Source organism: Neolamprologus multifasciatus, chromosome 4, assembly GCF_963576455.1.
Source record: "Neolamprologus multifasciatus chromosome 4, fNeoMul1.2, whole genome shotgun sequence".
NCBI lineage: Eukaryota > Metazoa > Chordata > Actinopteri > Cichliformes > Cichlidae > Neolamprologus > Neolamprologus multifasciatus.
Genome location: NC_140442.1, coordinates 31,987,005 through 32,006,753, shown reverse-complemented (window position 1 = coordinate 32,006,753; position 19,749 = coordinate 31,987,005). Strand labels below are relative to the sequence as shown.

Below are 19,749 nucleotides of genomic sequence, written 5' to 3'. Positions count from 1 at the left end.
GTAAAGTGCTTTGGGGTCCTTTGGGACCAGTAAAGCGCTATACAAATACAGGCCATTTACCATAATGGTCACTCCTATAATCTTTTAACTGCCTTCTCCTTCCCTCTTTTACCAGACTCCAAGCAGAACGGTGATGCAGCAGCTAACGCTGCGGCTCTGGCCAATGAGGACTGCCCTACCATCGACCAGGTCCTGGGAGACGAGCGTAGCCCGGCTACCGGTGGGCTAGGCTCCACCACCAGCCGTGAGCGCTACCCGCACGACCGGGCGTGCTTCCTGCTGAGCGCAGGGGAGTTCCAGCGCACAACAGACGGAAACGTTCGAAAAGGTAAGGGGGTGGAGGGGGATACTGAGGGGAAAAGATGCAGAGAGGGGAGGGGGGTACTTGAGTGACAGCATGATCCTGACTGATTAAAGCAACAATATGCATAGTGTGTGAAAATATCACGTTTGATCTCAGACTTACATATACACACGTACACTGAGTTAACTACAACACTCAGAGAAGATTACTCCAACATAAGCAATAATAAAAAAGCCATGATGTTGTCATTTAAAATAAAAGGAGTTAAATCATCCTAAAGCACACGATTGATCACATTCCCATTCCATCCATTCTTTTTAATGCAAGCTTAGTTTTGCAGTCTCGCTGCCCTGAGACTGTTCATAATCACAAACGCTGTCCGTGGCACATGTAACACATGACGCTCCTTTCTGCTTTGCAAGTATGTGATTGTAGAGGAAGTTCCCTAAATTTGTATGTCCTCCATCTGTACTGCAGAGGTCGCTGCGGCGCTAGTGTCTGGTGCCCTGAGATTGAGTGACTAGATTTACTGTGCTGAACCACAAAAGTAATCACTGATTCATTGAACTGAATTCAATGAATTGAAAAATCATTGTATTAATATTCTGCACTGAGGTGACTGAAGAGTCCCTTGGTAGTACTACACTGTCCTTCAGTGTATGCTTCCCACTGTTTATGACAGCTGATAGAGCTCTTTGTGTCAATCTCTTTTCACACAGCTAAACTGCTTCATTATGAAACACTACTCTTTTTGAGGGATTATAATGTCAACTGTAATTCTTTCTCCAGGTAGGTATTACACAGCAGATACTGGTGCTACTTTATGTTTTTATACTGTCAACAAATCCCATGAAAGCTAAAATAACACTAGCAAATATGTTTTCCTGTCATGGACCTCTGCTGGCAGCATACGTCAGGGTTTCTGTCCGACTTTTCCAAATTGTAATTATGTCGTCTGTACTTATATACAGTGATCACAAGCAGGATATAATGTGACAGACTATCAGAGGAAAGGGCTTTTCCCCCAGGTTGACCAATTTGGTGCTGGTGGGTGGCACTGGGAGATGTTATGTGCACCATGTCCTCCCTGCTGACTGATAGCAGAGTTGACTCAGAGTCATTTGGGATCATGTTGGGATATATTCCACAGTAGGAAATAGTCCCTTCAGACGTGTTTCCACTGCTAGATGTGCAGAGACAGCTCACATAATGCTTATTCACAAGGTATGAATGCATCATTTGAATAACTGGGCTATCGATGCCTGAGGAGCTGGCAGGTTGAAAAACAGCTAATGTGGAGATTTGTGTCCTTACATGGTCCTCCAGCTAAAGGGCTCAAGACTAGTGTGGTTACTCTTTTCCTTCTGGGCTTTGTTCACAGTAAGAAACATATCGAACGTCATGTTCTATATATTTAGATCATTTTTGTAAGTGTGCTATTTTTCATATTTTATCTTGCTGAACAGACGGATCAAATACGTTTCAGTGTGTTCACCATATCACCCTGCTTCATTGTTCTGCTCTCTCTCTCACTCTTATCTATTCACTGCATAGTTTATTTTACTTTGTTACACTGAAGTTCATTAACTGTTCATTCTTTGTTTCTTTCTCTCTTCCTCATACTCTCTTCTTTCCCATCTCCACTGTCTTGTCTATTATTCATCCATCCGATGACTCTTTCTTTGCCCCTTTCTGCTGCTGCTTATTGTCCGCCATCTGTGTCTGCTGATTGTCCTCATCCATTCATTTTCCTGTTATATTCCTGTTTCCAACGTAACTTTTGCCAACATGACCTGCACACAATCTTCCTTGACCTTCCTTTTTTTAAACTCTCTCACAATCGTCCTGTACCCCCCACACTGCATTTCCCTGATACACACACACACACACACACACACACACACACACACACACACACACACACACACACACACACACAATACATAGCCACAAGCTGGAGGGGGCTCTGTTACAGCTCGGTAGGATTCCACCTTCTCCTGGACCAAACCACAGAAACACAGAGGTAACCCAGAGCACCCTTAACAACCTGAACTACCAAACTGCATAAGTGAACCAAAGATTACCTTTAAAGTTAATTAAACCACATTAGATTATTAAATATTGCAGTAGATATCATTTGACTGAATATGGCTCAAATACAAGTTGGGTTTTCTTCTTCTTAAAAACAACAACAACAAAAAGTAAGAATCATTCTGATGCACATAAAATGATTCACAGCTTCCAATATTAAACTAGACTACATGTACTACACCAGAGTGCATATAATGTAGTGCACTTAATGCAGTACATTAGAGCTCTGGTCATTAGGTTAGATTAGGCTCAAAATCAGAATCTTCATCAGTCGGAGAGGAAATTATGGTCACAGTTGATCCAAGACAGCAAGAACAGGAACTAACTAAACTCAACTCAATAATATAATATGTTACAAAGTTACAAAATATAGTAAAAAGGGTCTAATAAATACAAATAGATCTTATAAATATCCCAGTATATTAGACAAATTAAAAAGAAATATGTGACATTTTGCTGCCCTTCTTATCATATTGACTTGATGTTTAGGGTGTGTACTTGTGACTTTGATGGAGGAATCATACAGCGAGCTAGCCAGTTCCTGTGTAGTTAGTGGTGTATTTGGGTAATCTTAGTCTCCCGTTGTGCTGGCCTGTGACTGGCCAGAATGTCATGGAGTAGGTGAGAGCTATTGTCCGGTATTCTCCTCATCTTGGACTTCTTCTCCTACACTACCTTTAGGGAGCTCCAACCTCACCATCTTACTGGCCTTGCACATCATTTTATTGAGTCTCTTGGCATCCATGACCCTCAACCTCCTGCCCCAACATGCAGCTGCATAGAAGATGGCACTGGCCACAACGGACTCGACAATCCTGAGTATTGTCCTACAGATGTTAAATCTCAGCTGTCTCAGAAAATACAGACGACTCTGGCACTTTGTGTAGATTGCAGTGGTGTTTTTAACTTAGTCCAGTTTATAGTCAATGTGTACTGCAAGGTATTTCACTATGTCCACATTGACCACCTGAAACAGGGGGTCGCTGGTTTTCTGTCCCCAATCAATTCCTTGGTCTCTGTCACATGGAGCTGCAGATGATTCTGCTCGCACCACGTAACAAAAGAGTCCACCACTGCTGGGTACTCATTCCCCCCACTGATGAATCCAACCAGAGCAGAGTCATCAGAAAATTTGTAAACATGGCAGGAAGGTCCATTAAGTGACTGATGTCTGTGGTGTAGAGGGTCAATAGAAAAGGAAAGAGGATGGATGCTTGTGGGGTAGCAGGTATATGATGGCATCCTCAACTCCGAGGCAGGGCTTGTAAGCAAGCTGAAGGGGGTGCAGATGTGGCCTAACAGTCTTTCCAGCGTCTTCATGATGTGGGAAGTCAGTGCCATAGGCCTGTAATGCTGGGGGCCTCTGGGACGTGGCGTCTTTGGTACGAATGAGGCATGATGTCTTCCACAGCAGCGGGAACCACTACCAACTCACGTTCAGCATGAACATTTTAATAAAGACTCCACAAAACTGGGGTGTACGAGCCTTGAGGACATGGGGAACTCACCTGTCTGGTCCTGAAGTGGAGTCTTCACATTTTACTCTGAACCTGGTCGAGAGTGAAAGTGACAGGTGGGGGAGGGGTTTCTGGTCTTTCTCGGGAGGCTATAGACCCTTTGACATAGGACGCTGCACACAGAGCACTGTGCTCTAAAGCCCATTTATTTCTATTGCTTGTGCTGTACAATGGTGGTTTCCCGTTGCACCACGCCAAGCACAAGCATGCCAGCACTTGCCCTGGCATACAAATGCATGCAAGCGCTTTGCTTTTTGCTAAAGCATATAGTTAGGGCTGGACCAGGTGACCCTGAATCCTCCCTTAGTTATGCTGCAGTAGGTGTAGGCTGGGGAGATTCCCATGATGCACTGGGTGTTTCTTCTTCACTCACTATGTGTTAACAGACCTCTCTGCACTGAATCATACTTGTTATTAATCTCTGGCTCTCTTCCACAGCATGTCTTTATCCTAGGCCCCCTCCTCGATTTAGAGATGGTCTTTCTCTTTTCGCGTAAAGCAGCGTTCCTCCATTTCCAGAATGTGTACATCCTCATCAATGAAAGAGAGTCCACTGGCCCGTAGGTCTAAATGGCCTGATGAATTAATTCTTCTGTGTTGTCCAGAGATTGTTTGGATTCCCCGATGTATGAATCATGGCGGTCATTCTCTCTCCCCAACCGGTCACAGCAGATTTAGATTTAGGTTAATTTAGATTTATTCCAACCACATTAGCTTCGTGTCTTTGGACTGTGAGAGGAAGCTGGAGTACCTGGTCAGAAACCTAAAGAAACACAAGTAGCCATGTAAACGCCACTCAAAAATGATTCCAGCCTGGTTCCTGAAACTTATGGCCTGTTTCTACGCTGACTGATATGCTGCAGGGTCCTCCCTCCTTTTAAATTGCCTTTATTACTTTGAAATGAGATCAGTCACTCTGAGGGTAAAGAAGCTCTGTGGTGACAGAACAAGGTGCTTATTCTGTGCAGAATATTGTGACATTTCGTGACAGTGAGCCTGAGTTGTTAAACTGTGACTATTGTTGGTGTATTTCTTTAATCAGCAACCCGAGTTTAACAGCTGACAGAGTGAACAGGTTATATAGAGGTAAAGTCTGATAAGATCAGTGATGTCAGTGATCAGTGATCAGGGAAATGTTGGCTCCTTATTTATGTTACAGAAACACAGAGCTTTGAGGTCAGGTGGATGGCGTGTTTTTGTTTTGTTTTTTAATGAAAGTAGTGCCATTGTTCCCTGATGATAATATTGATACGAATATGCCTTTGTACAAGATAGACACCTTCCCCCCCCCCCCCCCCCCCCCCCGAGGTCCACAATCTTATCAGACTGCATGACACACTGGCAAACAGAGATAACCATTTGTTGAAAATGACGAGTCTGCTGATGCAACATCTGCATGCTCGTCTCGCAGAAAGTGGACTATATAAAAGAATCTGAGCAGTTAATGTAAAACAGTGTCACCAGGGCGATCAGCTGATCCCTGGAGTAAACAAAGCGGTGTGTAGCTGCTTCACCCTGATCCCATTCTTCACTGAAAATAACAGAAGGAAAAACACTCTCTCACCCACATGTATGAGACAGAGCTATTTAAAATAAACACTCTACAATAATAATAAAGAGAAGTAAGAAAAAAAACAGGAGCAACTGAAACAGGCACCTTGAGGTTCAGATAGAATAAAACAGAAAATAATAGAATAGCTAAACTGGATTATGGCAGGTTAGACCAGGGGTGGGCAATCTCAGTCCACGAGGGCCGGTGTCCCTGCAGGTTTTAGATCTAACCTTGGGTCAACACACCTGAATCACATGATTAGTTCGTTACCAGGCCTCTGGAGAACTTCAAGACATGTTGAGGAGCTAATTTAGCCATTTAAATCAGCTGTGTTGGTTCGAGGACACATCTAAAACCTGCAGGACACCGGCCTTCGTGGACTGAGATTGCCCACCCCTGGGTTAGACCCATGATGACATTAGAAAAAATTACCATATTACCATAGTAGATTTAAATAGATTAAAGTGGACTAAACAAAACAATTTATCGTATTTCATGAAACCTTTACAGTCAGTTCAGTTTTATTCCACACATATTAAAATCCCACTAATGTGAATGCTGTGAAAAAGCCCCCGTACGGATTTTTTCATATCTGCCACAATTTTAATAGACAAAGAAACTGGAATAAATGCACAGTTTTTAAATGATGATTGTATATATTACAGCAGAACGGCTATTCAAATGTATGTAATTCCCCCTTTGTAAATTATGTCATTAACTACATGTTTTTGGAAAGCTGAGCTCAGTTGAATTAGCCACATCAAATCTAAAGAAACAGCTGAGAAACAAAGTTATTGAAATCTATCAGACGGGAAAGGGTTGTGCTCTGGGACTCCAACAAACCAACAAAGACTCTAATAAACCATGGTGAGAGCCACTATCCACAATTGGAGAAACCTTGGAACAGTGGTGAACCTTCCCAGGAATAGCTAACCTACCAAAATTAGGGCAGAACTTGTAATTTGGCTTAAAAATTTTGGCATAAAAGTGAAAAATTAATGCAGCAAAATGTGTCAAATTAAGGACACATTACCTTTTGAGGTTGCTGTTGCTGCACCATCAACAGTAGTACCAGCTCCCAGTCACAGGAGGGTGCTGTTGCTAGCACAAACCATCGACACGTACAGGAGGAGGGACAGCATTCCCAATGAGCACGAGGAAGATGAGGAGGAAGGTGAAATTATACAATATTGAAATTTGTTTGCAAAAAATAGATACCAGAGTCAACATTAACATCAGATCACACAACATAAAACCTTGCAATACACACACACACACACACACACACACACACACGCCCGTTCAGCTATCTTAGTGAAGACCTTCATTGACATAATGCTTTCCCTAGCCCCTTACCCTAACCATTAAAGATGTCTAACCATAACCTGAACTCTGACACTAAAACCACATTTTGAGCCTTTAAATGCTTCAAATTTGTGAGGATTGGTTTGTGTGTCCTCACAAGTGACTGTTGGTTCTCACAAGTATAGTAGAATGCAGATTTCGGTCCTCACAAAGATAGCTAGACAGGAACACACACTGTGTTTTTGTTACTGTAAAGCTTTTAAGTGTGATTCAGCATCACATAGTAAATATGTTGGGGCATATGCATGGTTTCTGTATGTGTTTGTGTGTTTTCGTATGAATTACACTGGAAATTCAATGTGTGTGTGTAAATAAATTATATGCACATGGAAAAAATGCACATATAATTTATACATATTACAAATATGTGATTTGATATATTTTCACTGCTAACTATTTATCAGCTGTGTTTATCAAGCCATTATTGGCCCACTACATCTCGTTACAGCTAATTACAGCCAGGATAGCTCCCCAGAATCTGGGGAGCTATCCTGGCTCCCCAGAATCTGGGGAGCTATCCTGCATTGCCTCTTGACACAAATTACTTGCCTATCCTTACACATAAAATGTACGTAATTACATTTCTTCCATCCATCCTTCCATTTTCTGCCGCTTACATGGGTTTAAGTCTCAGGGGCAGATGTCTAAGGAGAGACGCCCAGACCTCCCTCTCCCCAGTCACCTCTTCCTCTTTTTTGATCTTTAATCTGACCCCTTCTCAATGACCAAGCTCTCCTCTCTATAAAGGCCCCAGTATTCCCTCTGCAATGTCCGCTTTGCTTGTTTCACTTGTATTTACATCCACCATTAAGGTGCAGAAAGCTGCAGTGTTCTTCTGAACAACAGGTGTCACCACTCAGACAATAACACTACATAAGCGCTAATACAAGAGGAGAATAAATCAAAACAGAAGCCAAGACTTTGTCAAGTGTTTTTTTTGCTTAGTCTTACTAAGGTTTTGGAAACTCTGCAGTTAATAAATTGTTCTAACTTCTCCCTCTGAATACAGTGGCTTGCAAAAGTATTCGGCCCCCTTGAACTTTTCCACATTTTGTCACATTACAGCCACAAACATGAATCAGTTTTATTGGAATTCCACGTGAAAGACCAACACAAAGTGGTGAACACGTGAGAAGTGGAACGAAAATCAGAAATGATTCAAAACTTTTTTTACAAATACATAACTGCAAAGTGGGGTGTGCGTAATTATTCAGACTATCACTGAAACCAACCAGCTGACCTACACCACAGCAGTTGTGATTACTGAAGCGTCCGACGTGTGCTCTCATTGGCTGGGGAACAATACGAGAACAGCAGCCCCCCCCCCCCCCAGGCTGGAGGAGCAATACTGGAGGAGCATAAGGGAGAAGGATGCAACCCATAACTCCAGGATCCAGTACCCAACAGACTGAAATCTTTGCCCATTCTTCTTTGCAAAACAGCTCCAGCTCAGTCAGATTAGATGGACAGTGTTTGTGAACAGCAGTTTTCAGATCTTGCCACAGATTCTCGATTGGATTCAGATCTGGACTTTGACTGGGCCGTTCTAACACATGGATATGTTTTGTTTTAAACCATTGTTGCCCTGGCTTTATGTTTAGGGTCGTTGTCCTGCTGGAAGGTGAACCTCCGCCCCAGTCTCAAGTCTTTTGCAGACTCCAAGAGGTTTTCTTCCAAGATTGTCCTGTATTTGGCTCCATCCATCTTCCCATCAACTCTGACCAGCTTCCCTGTCCCTGCTGAAGAGAAGCGCCCCCAGAGCATGATGCTGCCACCACCATATCTGACAGTGGGGATGGTGTGTTCAGAGTGATGTGCAGTGTTAGTTTTCCACACATAGAGTTTTGCATTTTGGCCAAAAAGCTCCATTTTGGTCTCATCTGACCAGAGCACCTTCTTCCACATGTTTGCTGTGTCCCCCACATGGCTTGTGGCAAACTGCAAACGGGACTTCTTATGGTTTTCTGTTAACAATGGCTTTCTTCTTGCCACTCTTCCATAAAGGCCAACTTTGTGCAGTGCACGACTAATAGTTGTCCTATGGACAGATTCCCCACCTGAGCTGTAGATCTCTGCAGCTCGTCCAGAGTCACCATGGGCCTCTTGGCTGCATTTCTGATCAGCGCTCTCCTTGTTCGGCCTGTGAGTTTAGGTGGACGGTCTTGTCTTGGTAGGTTTACAGTTGTGCCATACTCCTTCCATTTCTGAATGATGGCTTGAACAGTGCTCCGTGGGATGTTCAAGGCTTGGGAAATCTTTGTGTAGCCTAAGCCTGCTTTAAATTTCTCAATAACTTTATCCCTGACCTGTCTGCTGTGTTCTTTGGACTTCATGGTGTTGTTGCTCCCAATATTCTCTTAGACAACCTCTGAGGCATCACAGAGCAGCTGTATTTGTACTGACATTAGATTACACACAGGTGCACTCTATTTAGTCATTAGCACTCATCAGGCAACGTCTATGGGCAACTGACTGCACTCAGACCAAAGGGGGCTGAATAATTACGCACACCCCACTTTGCAGTTATTTATTTGTAAAAAATGTTTGGAATCATGTCTGATTTTCGTTCCACTTCTCACGTGTTCACCACTTTGTGTTGGTCTTTCACGTGGAATTCCAATAACATTGATTCATGTTTGTGGCTGTAATGTGACAAAATGTGGGAAAGTTCAAGGGGGCCGAATACTTTTGCAAGCCACTGTATCTGCATGTCTCTGAGCTTCTGTAGTGGAATATAATTAAAATGGCGGTACAAACCGTCACAATCGTACATTTGTGTATAGGATAGGATAATAAGAAAAAGATACTATATACAACAGAATAAAATACAATGTTGTCAGAAAACAAATTGCACTTAGTGTTTTTGGTATTGCATATATATGGATTTGTGTGTTTGGTGAGTTGTGAAGTTTTTGTTGTGGAGTCTGACAGCAGTTGGAAGGAAAGACCTGTGAAATCTCTCCGTCCCACACCGTGGGTGCTGCAGCCACTGAAGGAGCTGCTCAGTGCTGTCAGAGTCTCCTGCATGGGGTGGGAGATGTTGTCCAACAGGGATGACAGCTTAGCCACCATTCTCCTGTCACTCACCACCTGCACTGGATCCAGAGGGCATCCTAGAACAGAGCTGGCCCTTCGGATCGGCCTGTTCAGTGTCTTCCTGTCCCCGGCAGAGATGCTGCCGCCCCAGCAGACCACACCATAAAAGATAGCAGAGGCCACCACAGAGTCATAGAAGGTCTTCAGGAGTGGGCCCTCCACTCCTGAAGACCTGAGTCTCTGCAGCAGGTACAGCCAGCTCTGCCCTTTCCTGTAGAGGGCGTCTGAATTATGAGTCCAGTCCAGTTTGTTGTTCAGATGAACACCAAGGTACCTGTAGCTGTCCACAGCCTCAATGTCCATACCTTGGATGTTCAGTGGTTGCAGTGGAGGATGCTTGTGCCTGTGGAAGTCTACCACCAGCTCCTTGGTTTTACTGGTGTTGATCTGGAGGTAATTCAGCTGGCACCAGTCGACAAAGTCTTGGGTCAGTCCTCTGTACTCCTTGTCGTCCCCATCAGTGATGAGGCCGACTATTGCAGAGTCATCAGAGAACTTCTGCAGGAAGCACTGGGTGGAGTTGTGGGAGAAGTCTGCAGTGTAGATGGTGAAGAGGAACGGAGCCAGAACCGTTCCCTGTGGGGCCCCCGTACTGCAGACGACCCTGTCCGACACACAGCCCTGAGTTCTCACATACTGTGGTCGGTTGGTGAGGTAGTCCAGTATCCAGGTAGTGAGGTGATGGTCTATTCCTGAGTTCTCCAGCTCGTCCTTCAGGACTGTGGGAATAATGCTGTTAAAGGCACTGGAGAAATCAAAGAACATGATTCTCACAGTACTCCCAGCGGTCTCCATCATCCGCTCCAATACCAGGCTGCTAGGCAAACTGAAGTGGGTCCAGTGATGAGCTCACCAGGTGCCAAAGCTGTGCCAGGACCAGCCGCTCCAGGGTCTTCATTAGGTGGGATGTCAGAGCCACCAGCCTATAGTTGTTGAGGTCCTTGGAATTCATGTCTTCAGCCCAGCTGCAGCAGCCATGGCACAAAGTCCCAGGTTACAAAAACCAAGAGGTGCACAACCGGCAGAAGTGCCACAAAGAAAATCACTTTTACACTCACCTCCCTCTTCATCACACAGGCTGATGTGACACCAATCCATCTGTCAGTCAACCTGTTAAAGGTTGATGAGACCAAGAGAAAGCAAAGAGCTGAGATGTAATCCCAAGGCCACCAAAGTGGAGACCCTCCGTTACGTGGTTACACCTGCAAATTCTATCCATAAAAGTTATGAGCAGAAGTTGAGTCCAACTTATTGCTGGTGATGCGAACCAAGATCTTGCTACAGTTGTTGAGGGTTGTAAGGAGTCAGTGAGTTCAATTCAATTTTATTTTATTTACATACCATAACGGAGCACCAGCTCAGAAGGTCAGCTTCTCTGAGAACTGAGATAGTAAGATACTAGTAAAAGGCTATAAAATAGAAAGAATTAAATAACACTGTATGAGTAAGCACCCATGTTCCTTTAAATTTCAAAAGAGTCACTTTCTGTTTTTTCACGAGGAAAATAAATAAAAATGAAAATTGTTAAACACGTGAAATACATATTAGTATCATTAGTAGTATTATGACCAATATTATTATTATTACTAGCCAAAACCCACCACATGGACAATTGTTAACAGGCCTTGGTTGAAGTGTCTCATCACGACATATTTAGCTGTGACTTGAACACAATTCCAAATACAAAGTCTGGTGACTGTTGGTGATGTATGTTGACAACGAGAGGAACAAATGCAAACGGAGAATGTAACATCACATTTGTAGATGTGAAAAATTTCTATATGTGGGACAGTGTTTGTGTGCTGTTTACTTCAGATTGGACACTGTAATGGTGGAGATGTACACAGAGCGTACATACAGACATAAACTCAGCACAGAAAGTAATACAATTTGTGTTTGGTTGATTCTTTCTTGTTTTAACAATGCTTCCTGGCAATAAATCATATACAGCTGTTTGTTTCCCCTGAAACGGTGCCACATGTGTAAGGAAAATGTATCTGTGAGTTGAGCAGCAGGATTACGTGAGGGGGTAACTTCTCTACCAATGGCAGACAACCTGTTCTGCTGTTCACTCTTGTTTGATGTCGTTTATTGGTTTGGATAATTGATGACTGAAGAAATAAGACATGCTGAAAATTTAATCATTTAATAAATTGGTCACGCGCTTCATTGGGATGGCATCCCATTCTTCAGCCAGCTCTTATTGCAAGTGTCTAGTTAGTCACTTTGGCATGAACAACATGCCCAAACTGATCCCACAAGTGTTCAACAAGTTTGAGGACTGCAGGTAGGTCATTTCATTCTCTCCATTCTGGAAGAAGAGCTCTGTTCTGCTCTGTTGGAGTGACCGTTGTCATTAGAACAGAGTTTGGCAGTGTAGCAGTATGACCCAGGTTATAGAATCTCATCTCTGCATTCATATTGCCTCCAGTTATGACGAGCCTTTTCTTACCAGTGAGGGAGAGGAGCCTCCCTCACTGTAAATGACTGCCTACTAGGGATGGGTACCGGTATCTGGTGCCATGATGGCACCGGTTCTGACATAAACGGTAGTAACCAGACCGAAAAGCAGCGCACATTTTGGTGCTTTATTTCGGTGCTTTTTTTTCCTGAGCTGTGATACACTTTAGATTCTAGCCAATCATTTTACGTTTCCGAGGATAGTAGGCGGGCCCAGGTACGTACGTTCTTTTAGAGCAGAGCTACAGATTAAAAATGCCCAAGGCGAAGCGGTCAAAGTCTGGCTGTACTTCACAGCAAAAGATGCAAACTCAGCAGCCTGCAACAAGTGCTTTAAGCTGATACTGTGATACTGTCAAAGGAGGTAACACCTCAAATCTGATGAAACACCTGGCGACGCATAGCGTTTTTTAAAAGCCGAGAAATGCACCGTATTTGATAGCTTGCTGCGAGACCTCACACCGAGCACATCTACTGCGGGTGTGGTGCCTGTTATCGGAACCGGAGTTAGCAACATCCCCCAAAAACCCGAAGAGGAGAGTCCTGGCCCCTAGCCCTGCCAGTGTAGCAGAAATGATGAGGATGATGATGCAGCAGCAGCCGTTCTTCTCTGCGTGAGTAGCTTAATGTTGTTCGTGTGTAATTTACGTTGAGTAGGCTAACCACGTTATTAAATTAATGCATGTAAGGTGAACTAGCAAACACCGTCGTAGCCACATGCAGCTGTCTTCTTGTTTGATGGCAGATACTCCCTTCACCCTGGCCAAAAAGGCTAAAATGACCAAAGGAAAAGTGGTAAACAGCTGAACATGCGAGGTTTTTGGACAAAGTTTGTGTTTTTTCCATTGTTTAAGCACTGCTTCCAGCCAAGAGTGATACCATATATGCCCCATAGCTGCAGAAAAGGCTAACATTGTTATCTTTTTACAAAAAAAACAGCTGAACATGAGAGGTTTTCGGACAAAGTTTGTGTTCTCCATTCTTTAAGCACCGGTTTGAGCACCGTCTAAGCACCGGCACCGTTTCAAAAGTACCGGTTTGGTACTGGTATCGGATAAAACCTAAACGATACCCATCCCTACTGCCTACTGTTCCTAACAGGGTAGTGTTGTCTTCTTGACTAGCCCACTTCATCTCCTGTGTCTGGCATTCTCTATAGTAAGTAATTTGTTCTTTAATTTGGAGATGTTTCTAGGAGTCACTTAGAGATAATGTTGTAACTTGATTTTGGAGAACACCAGCTTGAAGTTGCCTTGTGGCATGGGCCCTATCCAGATCAGTCAAACAATCCAACCGACCACTGTAGCAGGCTCCATGCACAGGTGCTGCTAATTAGGCACCTGATTGTCCAAACCTTGGGTATGAAAAGCTCAAAACAAGAGTAAATATCAGAATAAAGTGTTTGGATTTAGCACACAAGATTTGGAAAACTTTTCATGGATGCAACCTACAAATTCAGCTGTGTTATTCAACCCAAAAATCCCTACAAATGTGGCACCATCTAAGGGGAAGTAAACAGCTTTACTAACTATATAACATTTATGGTCAAGAAGCATAATTACAACAAAGAAATAATTGGCCAAAGACAAATGTCCTTACTTTTTGGCATAACTTAAATACATACACTACAATCCTTATAGAAGATTATTATCCGGTAAACAATACCGGAGCAAGTTTTATTGACTCTCATAAATGGCATGCAGCCTTTCAGTAGAGAATTTGAGAGTGTAAATACTGATGCCGATGTTAGGGAAGCGAGACCTGTGACAAAATGGAAAAGAAAACTGACGTGTTACTATGGATTAAATTATTTCTTACATTTTTAAAATACATAAATTAAACAACATCTAATAAAACATCAAATGGCACAATGTTTTACTAATCTGCTAAAACTTCATCAGCTCCGTGCAGCAAAGTTAGTACTGCTGCTCATTCACCTGCAGGTATAGTTCACCTACTGACCCAAGCTTATGAGTTCTTCGATGTATTGGTACTAGCTGTGCCTCAAGTTAGCACTAGTAGGTTTAAATATCCCTATTTGTTGTGCAGACTGACAACAGTATCGGTCCTTCCCATGCCCTGACATGACTTGTCTTCCGGCAACAAGTTTTTTGTTTTTTCGTAATTCCTAGGGCTGCAAGGATTCATCAAGTAACTCAATTAACTCAGTTATAAAAAACTGTCTTACATAATCTTTATTTTTGTTACTCTAATTCCGATACAAACATTTACAGGGAAAAAGCTGGTGGGACTTTTTAGTCTTAAAAATCTGGCACAATGTTTGAATTAGGCAGCATGCTGAAGGCTCACGGCAGCTGTCATACTGTCTACCATAGTGATACCTGAAGCTGGGGTGAGTCTAAAAAAGGGCATTTAAAACACCTTGATCTATTGTTGTGATTTGGCGTTGTATAAAAAAATGAATTGAATTAAATATACAAGAATAAATTTATTTGAAAGCTTTGGTAACATTATTTTAGATAGATTAACATAAAATATTACATACACAAAAAAACCCCACACAAACTCTACCTCATCCAAGAGATACAGTAGCCCTACGGTCAAAACTCTTAATTGCCTCCTAGTTATGTAATAAAGCTTTCCAAGAAGAGGGCTTTTATATTTGGTGCCTTAGTTTAGTTTGTATGTATGCCTTATTTTATTTGATGTTACTGTACTTGTGATTATGTATTTATTTTTGCATTAAAGAAAATAGAAAGAGATCTCCGATGTTGTTCCTGGGATCTGCTGGAGTCACTCGCCTAGCTTGGGAGTCACCACACCGAGTGCTCCGATTACCACTGGGACCACCGCTACCTTCACTCTCCACATCTTCTTGACCTCTTCTCTGAGCCTTTAGTAGTTCAGCTTCTCGTGTTCCTTCTTCCTGATGTTGCTGTCATTCAGTACCGCTACTTCTATTACTACGGCCGTCTTCTTGTTCTTATCTACCACCACTATGTCCGGTTGGTTAGTCACCACTATTTTGTCTGTCTGTATCTGGAAGTCCCACAGGATCTTAGCTCGGTCATTCTCAATTACCTTTGGGGGCTTCTCCCATTTTGACCTTGAGAGTCTATGGAGCTTGTGCTCACAGCTTGTTCCTGTGCTGCCATGATTAGTGCCTCTGTCTTTCAGTCCAGATTTGTACAGCCAATAGGGGGAAATCTGGATGTCAGCCCCTTCCTCTATCTGCCGGTGATACATACCATGCAAGGGCCTGTCCTTCAATGATGGTTCCTCTGCTTCCTCCTCTTTTTTGGGGGGTTTCTGCTGCCTGAGGTATTCACTACACACATGGGGAGTTGTGGCCATCTTCCTGATGTACTTGTTCATTGTTTCATCCTGGACAGTGGTTCTGACATTCACCAGTCCCCGGCCTCCTTCCTTCCACTTAGCATACAGCCTCAGGGTGCTGGACTTGGGGTGATATCGGTGGCTTCTATCTCCTGCTTTGGCCAGCTTATTTTTTTTTCAGCAGGGTACCTGAGCCCAGATCTTGTTTTTCCCATCCAACTGACTCTTCAGGACCTGTCTGACCCTCTGCAGGTACTTGGTGGTTGCAGCTTTACTAGCGGCCTCTTCATGCCTCCCATTTAACTGTGGGATTCCCGGGTACTTTCAACGGTCCTTGATGTCTGCAATGTTGCCTTCTAATAGTTTGATCCCCTCAGTTCTGACTACCTTCCCTCTCTTTGTTACCATCCAATTACACTTATCCAATCTGAACGACATTTCAACATTAAACCGGTATATCCTGGTGGTGTGGATCAGTGAATTAATGTCTCATTCACTATTGGCATACGGCTTGATGTCATCCATATAGAGGAGATGGGTTGACGAATGCGCCGTTCTGTAGTCGGTATTCGTAGCCAGTCTTGTAAGAGATCTCACTGAGGGGGTTCAGGCCTATGCAGAACAGCAGTGGGGACAGAGCATCTCCTTGGTAGATCCCGCACTTGATGGTGACTTGTGCCCCTAGTGTTGTCCGCCACATCCCCATTGAGTTCCTGATGAAGGCTCTTAGGGTTCTGTTGATCTTGCACATTTCCAGACATTCAGGATTCAGGTGTGGGGCATTGAGTCATAGGCCTTCTTGTAGTCAATCCAGGAGGTGCACAGGTGGTCAGTCTGGTCTTGCAGTCTTGGGCGACTGCTCTGTCGACCAGGAGCTGGTGTTTTGTCCCTCTGGTATTTCTGCCAAGCCCTTTCTGTGCCCCGCTCATGTATTGACCAATGTGCCTGTTTATCTTAGCCGCTATGTACCCCGACAGGAGCTTCCATGTGGTACTGAGGCAGGTTATTGCCTAGTTGGATGGTACCGAACACTTCTGGAGGTCCTCTGGGTTCAGGACTGTCTGGCCTTCAGTTAGCCATTCTGGGTGTGTCTCATCTACTATCAGCTGGTTCATTTGTGCAGCCATGAAGTGCCGTCAGCTTCTATAGCCAGTAGATGTGAATTATGTCGGGGCCTGGTGCTGTCCTTCATACTGGAGACCCTTTGTTTTTATATCTGCCACTGTGATGGCCACTGGACCCTGTTCCAGGAGGTGCAGTTGATCTGCTCTAAGACCCACAGGCCTCTGACCCCTGTTATTATGGGTTGCGTCCTTCCCCCATATGCTCTCCAGTACTGCATGGACAGTTTGCTGTACTTTTTAGGCATCTTCTTTGGTGCACCTGTCTGTTACTCCAATAGTTGGCTAACTTCCCTCCGTGCTACCTTGATCTTAGCCTGTAGTTTCCTTCTCCGTGGAGGGTACTGCTCCTTGTGGCTTTTCAACTTGTAGCCAAGCATCTCACTGATCACTGCTGCCATAGTGTAGATCAGCTGATTAGTCTCAGTGATGGTACAGCGCTGCATCCACATCTTCTAGTAGACCTTCACACACTTCACCTAATCTTGGTAACCGACTATGGAGGATCCAGGTTGCCAGCTTTGCCATGATCCTGTCTTTCAAGTCAGTTCGCTTTGCACTCAATGCTTCTTCTTCCATTGTACTTGGGGCTTGGTACCCAGTCGGGTGGGGGCAGGGGGTGATATCTCCCCCTGACCAGTTGTCCTGGCTCCACTATTGCTGTAGCATTATGTATGCATACTGTATGCAGTTAAACTGTTAAAATTAATGCAATTTCTAAAATGGAAACCAATGAGCAGATCCTTTTAGAAGGCGTGTCATTGTTTCTTTTGAATATTTAATATTGTTCATAAGATAAATTAATTTTGATCTGATTAATAGAATAATCAGTAGAACACTTGATTCTTAAAATAATCAAAATCTGCAGGCCTAAAACTTCCTCTACAGACGGCAATATGTGTTTGTGCAAAATTTCCCCATGTGACACTCAAAAAAACAGCATTTAATCTAAATTCATGTCAGGAGCAGCTCACACAATTTCAGCACAGTTTAACATAGTAAACATGCTGCATAAGAATCAGAGCATGACTGCGGGAGTAAACGCATGTCCTGTGTACTATTTATTGTGTTTTGTGTGAGAGAGCTACACCTTCCATTTTTACACCTGCAGTGTGTTGATTGATACCAAAACAGGTGATTAGTGGGCCTGAAAGGTAGAAGCATGCTGCTGTTGTTATTTTGTTGTTGTGATGTTACTGTCTCCTTCCCCAGGTTGTATAAAGTCATGTACTTGTTTGTGGGCTCATAGTGATCTGTGTCACACTATCATCTGTCTGTTTGTCTTTTTCTCTATTTGTTTCTGTTTTTTCTATTTTACATCCATCCCTTTTTCTCCGTCTGCCTGTATTCTGTGTGTAGTTGTCTTCCCCTCCTCCTACTCCTCTTCTTCCTCCTTCTCCTCTCACTCTGGTACTTACAGATAAGGGGAGGGTGCCACAAGTCCCATTTGTTCTGCTTTATGTTTTTACCAAACTTTATGATTTGATTTGCAGACTCTACAGCGTAGTCACAATCAATAAAATATGTCTTCAGTGACAATAAGCCATAATTCTGCACAAAAGTACTCAATATGTAAAGACATTAATTTCTTGGAAAAGTACCAGAGTGAAAATAGCTGCTGTGTACTGGTTGTCTCATTATTCTACCAGGCTAGTGACACATGGATGCCAACCGGGTGGTTGGTTGGTTTCCCTTGTCCTGTCCTGTGAAACTAAGCTCAGATTAGTATGACAGCACAGCCTGCAGAGACTAGAGTGGGAGATGCTTGTTTGATAATTTACTTGTTTGCAGATTATTGGATCCCTCAGAAAACACCTTTGGACATAGATTACACAAACAGGTTTGAAAAAGTTTGTGTTGTTGTTTTACAGTTGCTGAGCCACTCGAACTCTCTAACAGGCTGAGCTGAAACACTGACTGCTGGCGTGCTTCGAAGGGCCACATTACCTAACGAGACAGTGATTAACACCAAGACACAAATTTGTAGCTTCTAGAGAAATGAGCAGGCAGGCAGTTAAGAAAGACAGACAAAACTCGGATCCTAAAAATAATGCATGCTCCAATATTCGGGTAAGTATAAGAACAACTTCGAAGGGCTTTGGAAAAAATTAGCCTCTGTACAATGCAGCTTATTAAGATCCTTGGCAAGAGAAACACAGTTGCACACATTTCAAAATATGTGCAACTGTGTTGCTAAGCTTTTGTCCTTAAAGTGCCTCCAGAAGTCTCTTTTAATGCCTTTACAACAGTCCTTCCTTTTTTCCCTGCCTCTTTCCTGCTGACATTATTGGGATTTATTGCCATCCTTAATATTTAAAAAGTCATTAAATCCAAAACAATTGGCTCTGTGGTTGTGATGTGTGGGAAGAACGGAAGACATTCTGAAATGGCAGCAAAGACCCCCCCAAACCCTCGTCATGAATGACTATTTATCTGTATCCCTCCACTTTTTTCTTGTTGGCCAACTAGACCAAAGGAAACGATGTTCAGAGGAACGACGGGACTTGGTGCAGCAAAGCAATTTGGGTTAAAGCTCCATGATTGACTCTTGGTAATCTAACTACAAAATGCAAGTTTGGCAATTTCAGTGACCCCATGCAAATTGTAGTCTTAGTTTCTGGTTCTCAGCTGAAAGGAGTCGCACCTGTTTTTGCTGCTTGGAAGCATGCCTTATTGTGCATTCAGAGGTGCTTTTCTGCATATATTAGTTGTGATGAGAGGTTATTTAAGTTCCAGCTGCCGTCCTTTCAGTTCAAAGCAGTCTGGCAATTCTCTGACCTTGAGCATCAACAAAGCAGAGAGCTCAGAGAACTGCCCTTTTATTTCAGCTTTTCACACTCTGTAAACCCTGGAGATGTTGTGTTGCGTTGTGCGATGCCATTACATTAGCAGGAATGGTCAGATCAACCCATTTAAGACACTTTAATCACCTTTCTTCCCTGTTCT

The 19,749-nt window shown here is 43.3% G+C and overlaps 1 protein-coding gene and 1 long non-coding RNA gene across 13 annotated transcripts in view; one reads left to right on the top strand and one right to left on the bottom strand.

Moving 5' to 3' along the window:
* kcnc3a (potassium voltage-gated channel, Shaw-related subfamily, member 3a) overlaps positions 1-19,749 on the top strand; it is a 118,098-nt gene that overhangs the window by 56,409 nt on the left and 41,940 nt on the right. For 4 of the 12 annotated variants that reach the window (XM_085155631.1, XM_085155626.1, XM_085155633.1 and 1 more), the window contains exon 4: positions 116-328. In XM_085155631.1, coding sequence (XP_085011757.1) covers positions 116-328 — 213 coding nt within the window. Of the gene's footprint in view, positions 1-115; positions 329-1,023; positions 1,094-1,770; positions 7,709-19,749 lie in introns of those variants that run through there. The other 8 variants (XM_085155622.1, XM_085155624.1, XM_085155629.1 and 5 more) reach the window with 6 other exon arrangements.
* On the bottom strand, positions 11,676-18,916 carry LOC146520872 (uncharacterized). The gene is made up of 2 exons (XR_014873565.1): positions 13,471-18,916; positions 11,676-12,416 (listed from the first exon to the last, which is right to left on the bottom strand). It is a non-coding gene; the product is annotated as an uncharacterized LOC146520872 (long non-coding RNA).